The 17,796-nt window shown below is 42.3% G+C and overlaps 1 protein-coding gene across 1 annotated transcript in view; it reads left to right on the forward strand.

Moving 5' to 3' along the window:
- The window catches only part of Cdc27 (cell division cycle protein 27), a 48,990-nt gene extending 34,596 nt beyond the window's left edge, over positions 1–14,394 (forward strand). Inside the window, exons 14-16 of the mRNA XM_084594787.1 lie at positions 4,450–4,653; positions 8,577–8,730; positions 11,204–14,394. Coding sequence (XP_084450913.1) covers positions 4,450–4,653; positions 8,577–8,730; positions 11,204–11,325 — 480 coding nt within the window. The 3' untranslated portion in view covers positions 11,326–14,394. The remainder of the gene's footprint in view (positions 1–4,449; positions 4,654–8,576; positions 8,731–11,203) is intronic.
- Positions 14,395–17,796: the final 3,402 nt, after the last annotated feature.

The following is a 17,796-nucleotide window of genomic DNA, read 5'->3' on the forward strand; positions in this document are numbered from 1 at the left end:
GTGGACGAGAATCCGCTTTTTTTTAAGCTGCTCTCGGAAAGGTCACTGTTGCGAAGAACGAACTGTGCCGAGGAGGCAAGAAAAGCAAAGACCGCGTCACCGTTGTTGTTTGTATCAACATGGATGGGTCAGATAAAAGGCGGCTAACTGTTATTGGTAAACCTGCTTGCCCCAGGTGCCTGCGCAACGCCCGGAATGTCCAAGCAGACTATCGCTCGAACAAAAAGGCGTGGATGACGTCGTCACTCTTTGAAGCATGGCTGAAGGCCTTCGACAAAGACATGGCAGAGCAGCGCAGGAAAGTGCTCCTTATATTGGACAACTGCTCTGCCCACAAGGTGTCTGTACCACTTGAAGCGGTCCGCCTAGTTTTTTTGCCGCCAAACTCGACCTCAGTGCTGCAGTCATTAGACAGGGGCATCATTCGCTCACTAAAATGCTGCTACCGAAAGCGATTGGTTACGCAGCTCGTATTTGACATAGACAGGGGCGATCAACGGCCATAAACCTCAAAACTACGCTGGACATGCTGTACGGTGCATGAAACGAAGTGGCACAGTCGACAATAAAAATTGCTTTTTTGATGCTGGCCTAGCCCCATCCACCAGCGAGACTGAGCCCAACGGCACCCACGAATCTGAAGGTGAAGCGGACAATTTCGACGAGACGACATGGCGTCAACTGGCGGTTCCGAATGTTACGTTCGAGGACTTTATTGCTGCCGATGACAACTTGGCTGTGGCGCCCGAATTGACCGACCAAGAAATTGTCGATCAGCTGCTTCCTACAGATGATGCTACGAGCAGCGATGAGAGTGAAGAAGAAGGCGAAGAGCGAGCTCTCAGCAGCACCGAGGCCGCCGATATGGTGAGGAAATTGAGAAGGTACCATGAGAATCTACCTGTGGCCAAGTCAGCTGACATTGGGAAAGCGCTGCACAGTGTTGATTTCGTTGAGAAATTTATTCTATCGAATAGTGTGAAGTGCCGCCAAATGAAGATTACGTCGTTTTATAAATAAATCAGTTCTGCGTGGCCTAAATCCCTATTTGTGTGCTCATTTTTGCTCGGCAGTGCAAAATGAAAGGTAAGGTTTCGCGTGCTTATACTACGCTTTAAAGAAAAAAAATGCTTTTTTTTTTTTTCAGCTCTGTGCTTTCCATTTTAGGGTAGCCTTTACTTGGGTTTATGAACAGAATTTTTTTTTGTAGGAATTTGTGTGTACTTCTACAACGAATATCGGATATAATGAACGAATTTCCGCACAAAATGAGACTTTGTTATAACGAGGTTTGACTGTACTAGTTTTTCTGCGAAGTAATTTTCTGCAGAAAATCTTTTTGCTCACGTAAGACCTCAAATTTCGTAAGGAACGAAAAATTGGTTCAAGATAAAAAGTATGAACTCAGTGTAAAAAAAAGATGCAATAAAAATATTATTTTAGATTATTTCACCTGTGTTACTCTTTCTTGTGAATCCATTATTGGAACAGGGTAGACATTTTTTGCGTTTTCTTTGCTCTGTAAAAATGCAAAAGATTTGTTGTTCTAGGATTGTAATGTGTCCACCACGTGTGCATGTGGTGTCCTTTCTTTTTCTTCTGTTGTCTTCTTTGTGCCGTAGTGGTTTTCAAGGCACTCAAAGGGTTAAGAAGGTTTTTACAGGTGTTTGCAAACGTGGTTAGGAAAGTTCACTTCTGTCTGTATTGTCGATGTTTGAATTTTTCCACAAGTGATTTGTGAGGGTCCCAATTCTACTTTTTTTTTCTTTTTGAATTGTGCTGTCAGATATTGGTTTGCTTCGTTGCCGTAATATCGAATATGCACAACATGTGGGAAGTGATTACAGCGCAGTGCTCAGGATGTTGAACTGGAACCAAACTGAACCCGAATCTTTTCCGCCATCTTGGAACTGAACCCGAACCGGAACAACAAATCAGAGGAACTGTTCCGAACCAGTTTGCAGAATGGTTTCGACCCACTTTTGCTGGCAACTTACATTCATTATTTTTTCTTTTATCTTTGCTTGTAAAGCGCTCTTCTCACTTTTAGCGTCGCTACTCACCGCAAACATCACAACCATATTGAAAAATCGTCCAATGCAGAAAGACAAGAAAAAAGGAAAATATATTGCCACATAATTAGTACCAATCTCTGGCGTCGGACTATCGCTTCATCCCGGACATGGGTGACCACTGTACTGCGCAATGACGCTGCTCATGGAGAAAGTTGCCCCATTCGAGAGCTTAGCTTTCTAGACAGGGAAACAGTTGCATATAATTTGTAAATTGAGTTACGTTTTTAGATACATAAATATATAGCTATGTACAACTCAAAAACGAAATGACGAATCTGTTAAAAAAATGTCACACAAAACATTTTATTTTCCTATCATTCAACGACGCTACCATATGCGATGCGATACCGGCAGATGCAATTTGGTTGAACGAGACTTCAGAAGGATAAACCCACGCTGATGGTGGGAAAGCTGCCTTAAGCGGCAATCTACTGGTCTGTTCTTGAGTTGTATCTAAACATAGCTCAAATGCATAGTGGGTTGAACAGCGCGAAAAGACGAAACACACAAGCACAAATATTTTTTGTTCCTAGCAATATCCGCTTGTTTTATTTCCCTTTGCAAGTTAAAAACTATGCCAGGAGTGAAGCTCCAATGTCCAAATGTGAAGACCAGATGGAACAAGGAGCTGAGTATGATTACTGGTAGGCGTATTAATTCACGAGCTGTCTTTGGTGTGCTATCGTTTCACCCATACAACTAAGGTGTCGAAAAAGAAAGGATGCGTTTCGTCGCTTTATCATCCATCACTGATGTGAATGCCTAAGACAGTTTAGAACGGTGGCACTGAAGGCTAGAAGTTCACTGTTGAGAGAAAACGTAATTAATGAATAACTTAGCCTACTGGTTGCGTGGTGACAAGGGAGGCTGGGACAAAAATCTTAAAAAGCAGGGGAAGGGTGAAAGGAAGAAAAGGTGGTGAGGTGGCGAGAAGAGGCTAGCTTAACGAAAAAAGTAAGGAAAGGATAAATGCAGTCATCATTCCAATGCCACTTGTGTGGACGAGGGTCCCTGAAACTGTCCCTGTTATTATTTTTTTTTTGTTCTTTTTCCTGAACCCATTTGAACCCTTGTACAAGCAAGGTCGAACCGGTTTGAACCAGAACAAAATGCATCTCCTTAGCCAAACCTGAAAGGTGTAAACTCTAACCGAACGCGAAAAAATTCTAGTTTGACACCCTGACGGTGCTTATAGCATGTTTTCGACCACCATATAGCTGCGAAACTAGCTTAAATGCACAGCAAAACCTCATTACTTTGATACCAGATTCTGATACCAGATATTCCAGACTGCTGATGCATTGTGGTTGAACGCTTATGTAAGCCTTTGGCGTCAAACAGACATTAATTCAGGTCCCATGGGCTCTCCCCAGTTATTTAGGATGGACTCCCGAGAAGGTGCCACGTCGAAGTATGATTGGCTGTTGTCTAAATACCCTTTCTCAAACCTGAACTGCATACTTTCCATGCACCTCTGATGTGTGCGCAGTGACATGCACAACGGGGGTCTGTGTTTGTCATCACTAGGTTTGGCTGCGTAGTTTGGTTCTTTGAGCTGCACCACCAGCTAAGGCGCTGTCAGCTGCATCTCAACCCCCCCTACTGGTCCCAGTGACGCACCACTTTAGGTGCTGACAGGCAGCTTGCTGGTCACCTCTGTTTTGTTTTTTATTTCTTTCTTCCTTTCTTTTTAAGAGCAAGTCTCGCCATTGTGGTGCTACTGCTTTGCTTACATCCACACCATTTTTCTGTTCTTTCAGTTTTTTTTAAACTGTACACACATCACATGCTGTTTGTTGTTCGTGAACTGAAACCTTGTACGCATGTGATGCCAGCCAGCACTTGCGAGAAGGCTCCGCCATCACTGCCATACGCTGTGAAATGGGTGTACAAGCCCCGACCCTGTCAAAGCAGCTATGTTTTGGCACTTATTAAGGTGCTATTTATGTGAAGCATTTAACGGAACAATGAACAGTTATTGCTGCTGCATAATTTTCTTGTCAAAAGGTATGACTATTCAAGAATTTTTTTTTCACCAAATGCAGACAGCATTTAAGTTTCTGTGGCGCCATTCAATAATAGGACATCAGCTATTTCAAGCACTCCTTCTTCCAGGCCGTACAAGTCCAAATTAAAGGGGCTTTTGTGCAGAGCCTCGGCATGTTCATATGCTGCTGCCATTTTTCTTAGATGGTTGCCAACAGCACATGCTCCCTTGGCTGCAATAGGGTTGGATTGCTTTAGTTTGAGGTAACACATTCATATACTGGGTGTGTCTGATTTCTCCCGCTCTTACCGATTGTCATTCGGTCGCTCTGGTGTTCCACTGTTGTACCTTACTTACACTTTCCTCCTTCCTCCTCTTTTTTTGCAGGTGCAGCATGCCCTAAAAAGGACCGAGGAGGCCATCGTGACTCTAAACAGGGCCATTTTGATGGAGCAAAAGAACCCCCTGTGCAAGTTCCATCTAGCGACCATCTTCTTTTCACTGGATCGCTATCAGGAGGCTCTCAAGGAGTTGGAGGACCTCAAGCAGATCGTGCCTAAAGAGTCACTCGTGTACTTCCTCAGTGGAAAGGTGCGTGTCTGTGGTGCTTTTTCATAAAAGAGCTGACAACATAGGAGGACCGAATGGCTATCCTTTTTCGCACAAAGAGGAAATGACTATCATGAAGGTCTGTTTTTTTTTTAGCCACGGTACGCGTGTGAGGCTTCTACACGGTATTGTCGGAGTGAATCTCTGCATACACGTGTCTCTTCTATGTGACAATACCCGTTTTTGTGATGCAGCACTTTCGAATCGTTTCAATATATAGTAAAACCTTATTACAAGAGACACTCAAGGGACCCAAAAAACATGTCTCTTCTAAGCAAGGTCTCTTGTAACCAAAAATTCTAAAAGCGCTGTGTTGATCAGTTTACTGCATATCAGCATATAAATGCATTCACACGCATTAACAGGAAATTGTTCAGGAAAGCTTAGAGAAGTTATTCATACTAGTATGTATTTTTGTGAGTGCAGAGTGTATTCTTTCTAAAATTCTGGAGGTGAAGCACTTCACTTTGCAAGCCTTCCTGTTGCTCTAATACCTTTGAAGCACTCTTATATGCTGGTCACCCTCAGATGCTTACATGCTTGTCACCCACTGATGATTCAAAAAGAGAAAGACATCAGAATTCTGAGCTTTCATCTTGTGATCAAATTTTAACAGTGAGGAGTTAAAAATGCTGGGTGTCATTTACGAATTTTGATTTGCTTAGTAGGTGACAGTAATGCGATGCCAGTAACTGAAACAGCGGGGTCGTTTTCACTTTCCAACCATGGGGAAGCATTCCTCAGTTCCTGACATATACAACAAAAAGAACACTGATATGGAATAGAATTTAACTAAGGGGATCTGGAGGGCATCATGTACGAGTTGGTACATTTCAGCTGCATTGTATGAGCACACCTGGATTGTGTCTCTTCTAAATAGGGAAGAAGTTACTCCAGGGACCTGAAAAAGTTGTCCTTAGTAGCCGAGTGTCTCTTGTAACCATGTCTCTTGTATGCAATGTTGTTAACATGGCAGACATAGGAAAACCAACCAAACCATTTTCAAATGTCTCTTATAACCGAGTGTCTCTTGTAACGAGATTTAACTAACACTGAACGTGTGGGTAATATAAAGTGCGATATCAAGAGTATTCTTGTCGATACAATTATCTAGCTCAAAGAAAAAGCTAGCCAACATGGAGTGAACCCGTCCTCTACCTAAACTGCAGGTTATGCTTTGCAAGTTAGGGGGACGGTGGGTTCACTCCATGCTGGCTTGCCTTTTTTTCTGGGCTAGAGGTAACTCTGTTGACAAAAATATTCGTCATCTCGACTAATTCCTCGTGCTACTTCCATAAATCAATATTTAATTCTAACAAAACTATCATGATGCCAAGCTTTTGGTTTCTGATTTTGCTTTTGTGCATATTTGAAAAATAGTCTTCAAAAATAGAGTATTGGTAATTTTTTTTATAATCGAGCATTAAAATATCAACCCTGCCAACAAGCATAAAAAAACTTCATAGGAATTGAGAAGGCTTTGGATATTGCATAAGATAAACTGTAGCTAAATCCAACAATAATTAAATCAAAGTTTTGATGCCTATTCCTTCTATAAGCACTATAAGCACTACTCCTTCTATAAGCCATAAGCACTTCTATAAAATAAAAACATCCATTCAATTTTATATTTATCTTTATAGTTTCAGCTTACATAATGCAATACTTTTTAGTGCCTAATATTTATAAAGTACTTAAAATTGGTTTTAGGAGATTTGGATAAAGGTAGAATTTGGGTAGTTTTTTAAATTCAAATTAAAGTTGGCTACTTTTTGATATCTTTGAATTTTGGCTGAATTAAAGAAAATATGGATAAAGGACTGATAACTTTAGAGTTTCAAATTCTTCCAGAATAAAAAATAAGGCCTGGATAATATGGACAAAAAGTTTCAGTGACAACACTTTATTGAGTCGTGCCAGAATACAGGGCTGAATATTGGCAATATTCAAGGAAGTGGTTAATTTTATATTTATTTTTTAATTTAAAACAATATAATGCAACACTTCTTTAGTCCGTAATATTTCTTAGGTAATGAGAACTCTTGAAAACGATTTTAATAAATATTGACAATCTGTTTTTTTTTTTATTATTATTATTTTTTCTCTTTTTTTTTTTTTTTTTTTTTTATAACTGGAATCAAAGTTGCCCCTTTTTTGCTGTTTTCAGATTTGATTTCAATGCGTTGTGGAAAACAAACCTAGCAATCTAGAGCTACAATTTTATTATTTTTTTTTTAAATGAAGAATGGTAACCCGCATAATAAATAGAAAAAGTTTTAGTGCAAACAACTTAAGGCATCATGCAAGGTTGAGAATGAACATTTTTGGCTCATAGTTAGCGATTTTTTACTAAACCAACTACACAACAAAGCGGGTTTCTAATAATTTTTCTAAAAGTAAAAGTTCCATACATTAGTGAGTAAAAAGTAATACATGACAACATCTTAGTGCGGAAGCAGCAGGTCTCCAAACTTGCAACTTTTTGAAATGGCAAAAACGGCGTTTTCCATCTCTAGTGATATGATTTTTTTCCAAGAAAACGACGCCGTATCTTGCAAAACTAAGGTTCATTTCTTTGTGTAGAGACATTTGCCCACCACATATAAAAATGTCATTGAGCACAAAAAATGGTTATGGGACCTCGATTACTATTCTTATCTGAGCACACCTATATACCGGGTGTCCCAGCTAACTTGAACCAAGGGGTACAGAATAATATATTTGAGGTAGGTCAGTGAAACCAATTGCATTCAACTGCTAGCCTCCTTGCGCGCTACAGACAATTTTTTGTTTTGCAATTACTTAATTAGCTAATTATGTTAATTTATCTAATTTATTAAATATCGACTTTAGACCAAACATGTAAATTGGAAAGTTGTAGAGCACCTTCAGAAACCCCCATTTCATTAATTGCGATAAAGAAAGTCTCACGTGTATCTTTTTTCCGGGCTCAGAAGAAAGCCCGCGAAATACAAATATTACCACGTGACTAGTGCATTTGTGCGCCGCGATTGTGGTGCTCTCAGTCGTGGTTTGAGCGAACGAAACCAGCTGCGGCCGTGTCTTCTTGGCCCCGTTAAAGCGGAAGGCCGATATGCCTGCGATGGCTTCTTCGCCCGCGTCAGGCAGCCGGCCCACGTGACGGTGCAGTAGCAGCGAGAGCGGCGAGCCGACACCACCGACATTCTAACAAGGCCTCCTTCTCTCCCATTAGCAAACGTCACGACAAACGAATGAGCGATAAGGTATCAGCCACTGAATCTGCGCATAAAGGATTGGGTAAAGGTGCGAGATGACATCATGTGACTCGACTAAAATTAGCACTGTACCTTCATTTGCCGGTTCTTTATCGCCATCCCCCTGTCGTGATGTAGGCTGCTGCGGTGCGCAGGCCTGGCCAAAATCGCGGTGGCGACGGGCGAGCTCGAGCTTGCTCGAACCATCGCCAACATTTCTGCCTGCCGCTGCAACGGGACCATCGGGTCACGGCCGCAGCTTATGTCGTTCGCTCAAACCACGACTGAGAGCACCACAATCGCGGCGCACAAATGCGCTAGTCACGTGGTATTATTTGTATTTCGCGGGCTTCACCACTATATTGTGTCTTTTTGCCTTTTAGTGGTGATAGAATTTGAGAATCTGTTGTCTTGTTTTGCAGTTCTGTACGGAACCCAAAATTTAATGTTTTGTTTTTTTTTAAACTCTGTCACTAATTCAAACTGTGCCTTACAAAAAGTCTATCTTCACCAGATGTGTTCCAGCGATGTTTGGCTATGCATTATTAAAGCAAAATTTAGTGTGAAGTAGGAATAACTCTAGTAAGTATGTGTGGGGAAATTTGTGTGGCTGAGAACAAAAAAAAAAATAAATAAAAAGACAGCTTTTTCTAATATTTCTCCGTACAGGTTCACAAGAAGTTGGGTAACACGCACCTTGCCTTAATGAACTTTTCGTGGGCCATGGATCTGGACCCGAAGGGTGCCAACAACCAAATCAAGGAGTCTATCGACAAACGCTTCAGTCATGACGAAGAGGATATAGCTGCCGTTCAGCAACTTTGTAAGTAGTACTGTCTTCTCATTTACTGTATTTACATATAAATAAAGTAAATAACATGTCGTTGAATGTAACGTAAGGGAGGAGTTTGCACACGGAAAAAACAACAAATTTTTGCTACGAATATAGCGGGACCTACGATTATAACACGAAATTGTAACTTCAACCTACTGGTTTAACACAACGTGAAGCATCGTGTGGGCCTGATGCATCCAAAGCCATTGTCGCTCTGAAGCCTGGTGCAGCCATCACGCCATTGTCGTTGCTACGCAGTGCCACCTCATCTTGATGAGCAGCAAAAAAAAAAACAATTTGCATTACATTTTGGACCTTGGTTCTGAATATAACACAAAGTTCATTCTTACCAACGTGATTTGTAGAAGAACAAGTTGTGTTACAGTCGTGTAAATATTGTTGCGAAAGCAACACTACGACAGCGAGAGCGAGACCTTGGGTGGCCGCAGCTACGCCATGAAGAAGCATAGCTACGGTCTCCTCATAAAAAAATCTGCCTGCCATGACATTTCAATTCAGGTTACCCCTATGCCACGGGCAGGAGCTGCCAACTCAGGTCGCTCCTTCCATATAGGAGGGTGATATCAGAATCAGCCTGCCAGAACCGTTTGCATTTTCGCTAACCCTACGACACGCAGGCCCGTCCATACGGCTTGGTTGAAGCGTGCCTTTATATGGGGGCTAGTAGCTTAAGTGTCCCCAATAATGTAACACCCTAGACTAATAGGGCATGATAGGGGAATAATGTAGCAGGCAAAAGAAGCTTCCGCCGTTGCTTTCGCAATTCAACTAGGATTAACCAGAGCTAAACCACAACTAATTTTTATTTCTTTTGTATTGATCATAGTTGGCCCATTTCACTACCGAGAGGGGGGACCAGAGTTAAATCGTGGCTGTTGAGGCAGTGTCGTTTCAACAGAGGCAGAATGCAAACTACTCGTGTTTTGTAAGATGCCAATGCATGCTGAAAAACACCAAGCAGTTGAAATGATCAAGAGCCCTATCTCTCACAGCCTAAGTTGCTTTGTGTTGTTACACACTGTAAGCCTAGACCTAAACCATACCTTTATCACAAATACAGTGCAGCTCTTAAAGAGGGTCGAGGGCCATTGTGCATTCAGTACTGTTGAGTGAGAGCAACAGTCGCATGATGTGACAAGGGCACACTGGCAAGTGCAGATAAAACTTTTATTTATTGTTTTTTTTAAGGCTAGAGGCCACTATTAGGAGCAGTTAAAGTGAAAAGTCATAATTAGGAGTTTTTTCCAAATCGGATCAGATATGAACAGTGCAGCTGGCTGAAAGCTAAGCTCTTTACCAATATCCACTACTTGGGCTAACATTGTTGCAAAATGTGTGGTAGTGTGAAAAAGTAAATGCCAGCTGTGGTGCTGTGATACAGTGCTCTTTCTTAAAAGTTAAAGCAGTAGCTATTGAATGACTCAGCACCAGTATTCAACAAGATATGGCTACTTGGAAGTCAGTATATGAACCCTATGGTTGCCAAGTTGTATGGATAAGAAGGGGTTCATTAGGCACGCAAACAGTATTGAAACGTCTGCCACGGGGGTTGAGGGTTGACGTTACTGCGGCTACTATCATCACCATCATCACCCCTGCTAGTATTCAGAGAGAAGTTTGAAACTATACAAGTTTTTCACATATTTTCACAATTGTATTATCCAAACCCATGTGAAGATACACTCATATTAGCCATGTGAAAATGCATTACCTCTGTAGGCCATAAAATATTGTATAAGCGGGATCGTATCAATGCGATTTCACTGCAATTATATGTTAATTTTAGTAGGAGGTTATTGTTTAATAGTAAATTAATAACGAAGTTGCATCTTCACTGCAGCTTCGATGCTGCACACATTAGGCCTAGTGCCACTGGGCGAATGACGCCGCCAGCTGCTGTTACCCGAGCCCTACGGGTGGCACGTTACCGCAAGGAAACGAGCCGCTCGCATTTCCTTGCATCCTTTGCACACAATGTGCCTGGCATCCCATTCTGGCTTTTGCACAGCATAACAAATCATTCTTTCTGGTGTGAACGGCGAGTGCACCAAATGAGTTAGCATCGCTGAGGCATTACGTTTGCATTCCAGGCCAAGCATAGTGCATGGGACGACGCATTCGTGGTCATTATGAACTTTACTTTTGCATGGCCAAAATTATGCACACATGAAACAGTTTATTGGCTCACATGATTACTTTTTTTTTCTAATTACTGCCCCCCCAAATTAAGTGTGTGGCCCTTGCATGAGTGAGTATGATAACAAATATAGTATTATGGGACTAGATGGATATAAAATGTGTGTTTGCTTTTGACACTTCGCCGCCCCCCTCTGGTGTGTATCGCCTACTTAGGCCACTTGGAGAGGTATTAGTAGTATTAGCGGAAAGCTATAATATTTAAGTGGATGTCATCACATCTTATGTTTTCTCTCTTTTTCAGCGGTAGACGACTCTGGCAGTGTTGAGTCTGGTCCAGTGGACCCGGAGTCTTCGCATGGCAGTTCTGTTGCAGACTTCAATGACATGCAGCTTCAGTCGATGGAGAGTGATGAAGGATTCTAGTGCCATGTGTGAAACAGCGGCAGTGAACATTGCATTGCACAGGGCTTCTTTGCAGCATTCGCAACAGACATTAGAGTGAAACTTGTGCGAAAGAGGTTGATATGCAGTTTTACCAAGATGTGCTTGCACTGAACTTCGTGCGTGCTTAAAAGGACTGTGTGGCTGAGAATTCGGTGAGTTCTGAAGAACCCTGAAGCAGTTTTGTCATCTGGCCACTGTCCTTTTAATTAAGCTTTTTTGGTGATATCTTCTTATGTATGTGTGTACATTTGTTGCATGGAGTGCTGCCTGGGTCTGCTGTGGAGTTTTGTAACCTGGGATTTTGCTCATTGCCCTCCTCTTTAGTGTTTGCTGTGCAGGCAGTGCCATGGAGCCCATTGATGCATCTTAGTTACTGTTGTGAAACAAGAGAGGCAAGACAACAAAATTGATGGTGTAACCCTTCCAGGACATATTGGATTCAAGAGAAATTTATTTACTTCCAAAGTCTTTCTTTAGTGGTCAGTCATGGTTTAGGGTTCTTTTTTTTTTTTTTTTTTTTTGTGTACTGTGAAATGGTATTTTTTTTTTTAAGTAATGGGGTCGTTTTGGTTGTTCCTTGCTGCATACAAGTATCCATACTTCGTTGGGATTGCTTGTATTATTGCATTGTCAAGGGAGAAGTGAATGGATGGCATGCTCACCCCCCCCCCCCCTTTTTTTTTTCTTTTAGTCAACATGCCAACAGTCATCAACACTGCAGCGGTCACATTTTATTGCCTGTTTTTTTTCGCTGCATATGGTATTAGTAGTAATAAAAATGGTTGCGTTAATGTGTTCTGTCTCCGCATGACAACAAAGTGCTCCAGTGGGGTGAGCTGCGAGTTTTAGTGTTCTTCTTCTGTCAGTTTTTCTCACTAAAGCAGCAACCTTCAGTGATCTCCACATTTGAAATCGGGCAGTTCACTTGCAAGTGATTGTGGAATGGTGGCTGGCACGTTATGTGGGACAAGGTGGTAGATTATGCAGGCATTTTTGCAGACAGGCTTGTGCACCATGAAAGAGGGCCAAAGCACAGAAACCATAAAGAGCAGTGAATTGCAGCCATATGAAAGGGACACAGTTGTGTTGTTAGGTCCAGTGGGTATTTAGGATTGTTCTTTCTTGTTTGGGGTAATCAGTCTTAAATTATTGGTCGTCTGATTATCTGGCAGTGTGTATTCCTTATTAAAATTACCCTCTTTTTCACTTCATGGTTCCTGCTAATGTTACTGTGTTTTTAACAGATTTTTGTATGCTTCGTACAAGTAGTTCTTTCAGTGGCTCTTTGCGCGTAAAAGCTTGAATATTTGAGACTTCAGTGCCCAGCATGAATTCTTTAATTTTGATAGGCTGAGGCAATTGTTCACCTGCAGGTCATCACTGTAGTGGTTAACTTTTCCGGCAGTCCAAGTTCTTTGATTGGCACTTGGCCTTGTCACAAAAACTTGCATGGCTACTAGTACTGCATTTCTACCCCTTTTCCTTTTTACTTGTTCATTTCAGAAAGGATATAATTATAAGCTAGTGAAAGGAAACCCTACATTTTCTAAAGGGCATGCAGCAATAGTCATGCTCAGCGTTACAAAGGATGTGGTGCTGAGTTTTTGTTTTCCCAGTTTCTCGCTAGTAGCAAAACCCAAAGGTTTGAAGGTACACCCATGTTTCTGTGTTTGTGTATAAATTTGTTCTGGCATTTTGTAAACTTGCTCAGGTGACACTTTATTCAGTAATAAGTTTGTGTTTAAATCTGCGTTGGCACTGGTAGCAGTCTGTCATGCTGTCACCTGTAATGAATGTCAAGTTAGAAATTCAGAAAACTCTTAAGTGTATTCCATTTCCTCTTCTTTTTTTTGATGGCGAACGAATGCCAGTTTTTATCGCAATATTCAGAACCACTTGCTGCCATTTTGTTCAGTTGTCACTGTGTAAAGAAGAGTTGGGGAATGGAGGGATGGTACAGCCACTCAGTATTCCGCAGCGCTTTGTATAGTAGTCGAGCCAGCTGAAAGTAGAGGTGCAACCAAAATACTATGGAGGATTCTTTGGCATTTGAAATTTTCTTGCACGTTCCACTGAAAAGATATGATGGTTTCTTGGGTTCGTGCACGAGCGTGCCAACGGCATTTGTTGACATGTGTGGAGTACCTGTGTTTTTTAGGTAAGACAGGACCAGAGTTTTATTGCTGAAGATTGGTCTGTAATATTATGACCAGGACTGTACATGCTTAGTCTTAATGCAACATGTGCTTAGCACACTTTCAAAGAAGGGACACTGTCTTTTCCCTGGTAGCAATGTGTTCCCAGCATTACTGTGCTGTTTGTTTGCACATGGCAGTATGCTGAAAGATTGAAGAAGATATTTTAGTTCAGCATCACACAGTGAGACTGATCTCCACTGCCAGTTCTCTTGATTGCAACTAGTCTTGCATTGTGGACAGAAAAGGAAGGAGAAGATAGAGGAAGCATTTTCGTACCTTTGTAAAGACCTTTCAGTTTCTTTCTTAAACTTAGAGACTGTGTGCATACCGTATGGCTGGACAAAATACCTATTGTTCTAAGGTGAGTAAGGAGGCTTTTCAAAATTTAGTTTTATCCCCACGCTGCAGAAGTCATCCTTGGATGACAGATGCAGGGCAATGTATGTACAGCATGCGTTCGGGCAGCAGAGTGTCCTCTTGCCCCCCCCCCCCCCCATGGACCGAGATGCAACGCGGAGTTAGTATTTACCTAGGAAATATTGTATAGCTTGATGTAAATATACTTTTGAAAGTCCCCACTTTTGTTAAAATTCTTTTGTTTTTTTGTTGGGGACTTATGCCCATTGTGGGTAACTTAGGCCTTTTTTTTAATGTGTTGCATTTGTGCCCACATCATTATGCTGTTCAATTTCTAGGATGTTCTTTTTCATTTGCACCTTTATTTGCCTTGTCATTCTTTTTTGTTTTATGTAGGATACAAAGTCATGAAGATTTCACCTTAATATGTTCGCTAGAATGCATATATTTTCATGTGTATATATGCTGAATAAAAAGCTGCAGTAAAACCGAACATTTTTTGGCAATGTTTTTTTTTTGTGAGGTGTTGGGTCTCAAGAGGTAGGTTGTGCTGTTCATGACACAGAGTGCCATTGAAGGTGGTGGAAAAGATGACTGCTTTGTATAAGTTTTTGATTGGAAATTATAGGGCTTGCCCTTGCAAGGCCTGTGAAATTCTTGAATTACCCTTGAATTTCAAATAGCTCTTTCAAGCAGCTTTGAAAATGAATGACTTCTGATGCTTTCCTTAAATAAAGCTAAGCCAGTTTATCTAAACTCGGATGGAATAATGGAGAGGATGGGCAAAACCTAAAGCAGCAGTGTAGCGCAAGACAGGATACATCCTACTGGATGTGCTTCCTCGCCTGTTCCCTCAGTTTTTTTGTGTGTGTTATTAATGTGATAGCTTAAAGGCTACGGAAAATCCGATATCTGTGTTGTGAATGAAGCGCCATGGCTCTGGCAAGTCGTAGCTGGCAGCTGATTTGGTTGGGAACGAATCATAGGCTTCTGCGATGTCTCTCGACCACACGACAGAGATGACTTTGTCGCAGTTGCTAGCTTTGGCTGCTCATTTTAGATGAAAGGGTGAAGGGAAGTGAACCCTCCATGACTTCCATTCTCAGTCAGGCATGCTACCTCTACAACACGCAGGCACTTGTATACAGGGTCTTGAATATTTGGGGGCTGGGATTAAAAAAATTCCTATGCAAAATCTACTAACCCATTCGAGCTGAAATAACGTTCACAAAGTAGCAAAATATAGTCTACGTTATCTGATAAGTGATTCAACATCGATACTTGCCTAGATTTCTCGACATCGAGAAAAAAACTGCTCTCAGCGGCGTGCACAATTTTCGCAGAAGAGTCGAAAAGCAATTTTACATGATGCGTCATCTGTCGAGCAAAGAGACAAGCTCCATCCCGGCCGTTGGCGCGCTTGCCTCGCTGCCTGACAGATGACGCACCATGTTAAAATAGCTTTTCGACTCTCCTCTGCGAAAATTGTGCATGCCTCTGAGAGCAGTTTTTTCTCGATTTCGAGAAATCTAGGCAAGTACCATGTTGAATCACTTATCAGATAACGTAGACGATATTTTGCTACTTTGTGGACGTTATTTCAACTCGAATGGTGTAGTAGATTTTGCATAGGAATGTTTTAAATCCCAGCCCCCAAATATTCAAGACCCTGTAGATTAGTTAGGCGGAGCTTTATATCTATGATGGGTGGTCTTTCACATGATGTGGTAGCTCATGAGTCACGACTATATGCTGAAGAGGGTGTTATATAATAACAGCCACAAATTAAGGAATTGATGATCCAAAGTGCATATATGCAAGAGGAGCTGTGGAAAGGGAGTCATTAATGCTGTTTTGTAGCCTTAAGTGCGGAACTTAAGTGCTTGCCCCCACCAGAAATAAGCAAGAATCATAGTATTTGTAATCATTACGATAAAGTATGCTTTCCTTGATTATCATTCCTTCGTGTCCTTGAATTTCAGGCCAAAAAAATTGGCAGTGGCTTAGCTTGGTTAAGCCTGGTAATTGCGAAAGAAATAGCTATGTCTACACCTAGGTTCAGCTGGTGGTGTAGCTGGTTGTGGTGCTTGTAGTTATGCTTATGGTTATGCAGTGATTCACTCTGGCCACTGCATATGGTTCAACTATTGTTTATTGCGGAGTGCTACCTGGTTATTCTATGTATAACTAGTAGCGAGGCAAGGAGTGCCGTGGCTGCAATGATGTACTTGGTTGTAGGTGAGGTTAAGTACAACTGCCGCTCCGGCACCGGCTGCAACGGCATTCTTTAAGCCAGCAGAAATGAAAGCATCCCTGGAGACTGCGTTGCTTCCACCTGCCGCTAGGCCACCTCCTATAGTATCCAACGTTGCACCCTCGGTGGTAGCTGCGGCTGCAGCCCCGTAATTCTTAGCTTTAGGAGCATGTGGCGGAACTGCAGCTCCGCGGTTGGTAGCTACCAAGGTGGCCTTAATTGTGGGCAGCTTCATTCCCAAGGTTGCCCGCATGAGGAGGTACCCATAGGAATTCTACTGATCTGGTGAGGGGTTGAATAGAATTGAAAGTTTTGAAAGCAGACGTGTGAATCCTGCCTCGTGCGAAATTGCGGATTTGCTGTTTTTGAATCATTAAAGATTAGCATGGCAGTGGTTGAGGAGATTGCCAAGGCAGTTACGGCTTCTTCTGCATCTAACGAGGATGCAGCTTTAATCGAACCAGAAACTATAGGGTTAAGTGTGTTGGAAACCACGCTCAAGACATAGGCTTGATGAGTAGCATATTCTGCGGGGTCCACATAGAATGCACTGGTATCTGCATGATAGTGTTTGTGCAGCGCCGCGGCTCTAGCCTCTCGCCGAGCTAGGTGGTAGACTCGATGGTTTTTCGGGAGTGAATGGATTGTTAAAAGAGACAATTGCTCCCGGGGTGAAGTGCATGGGTCTGAGGGAGCTCATAGGGTTGAGGCCTAGGGAAGAGAGAACGTGCCACTTTGGATGATAGGCGTTCAACTTGTGCTGTGCGAGTGGCTTCGATAAGCACGTCTAGGCTATTGTGAACCCCCATAAGGAGCATAAGGGCATTCGACGTGTGTCTGGGGAGATTGAGGGCCGTTTATAGGCTTGCATGGTTAGTGAATTTAGTTTTTCTTCCTCCACCTTGGAAAGAAAAAAGTATGGAAGGAAATACACCACTCGACTCACCACGAATGCTTGTATAAGGCAGCGGAGGTAGTCGTGCTCCCGCATTCCTCGGCGACGGTTCGCAATTCGTCTAATCAGTCTCATGGTCTGGTGGACTGTTTTTGAGCTTAGTAATAGTGGCAATATTGTTGCCGTTGTTCTGAATAATGATGCCCAGTATACGCGCCTTATCAACCTCGGGAACTTGTTGATTATCAATGTTGACTCGAATATTGGGCGGTGGACCCATGTCTGTGCGGCATCTTGAAGTGCGTAAGAGCAACAGTTCTGATTACTCGGTGAGCAGGCAATGCCCAACGCCACGGCGTGCGCTGCAACAATGCCCGCCCCAGCCTAAAGGTGTCGACAAAATCACTAACACAATGATACGCAATCTAGACGACGTATCCATCGCACAGATTACAGAATTATTCAATCATTGCTGGCAGACAGGCACACTTTCCCAATTATGGCGGCACGCTAAAATCATTTTCATTCCCAAAGCTAACAAACCTAGCTGTCTCAGTTGCAAACTTTAGACCCATCTCCCTCACCTATTGCCTCGGTAAACGTTTGCAACATGTAGCACTGAACCGACTTAAAGATCACATGACCGAGTGCAATCTCTATCCACACGCCATGATCGGTTTCAGTCCCTCTCCAGGTAATGCAAAACATAGCCTAAACGTTGCCTGTATGTCACTTCCACACAATGT

This window comes from Amblyomma maculatum, chromosome 2 (assembly GCF_055883805.1).
Source record: "Amblyomma maculatum isolate TAMU_Amacu chromosome 2, ASM5588380v1, whole genome shotgun sequence".
Taxonomy (NCBI): domain Eukaryota; kingdom Metazoa; phylum Arthropoda; class Arachnida; order Ixodida; family Ixodidae; genus Amblyomma; species Amblyomma maculatum.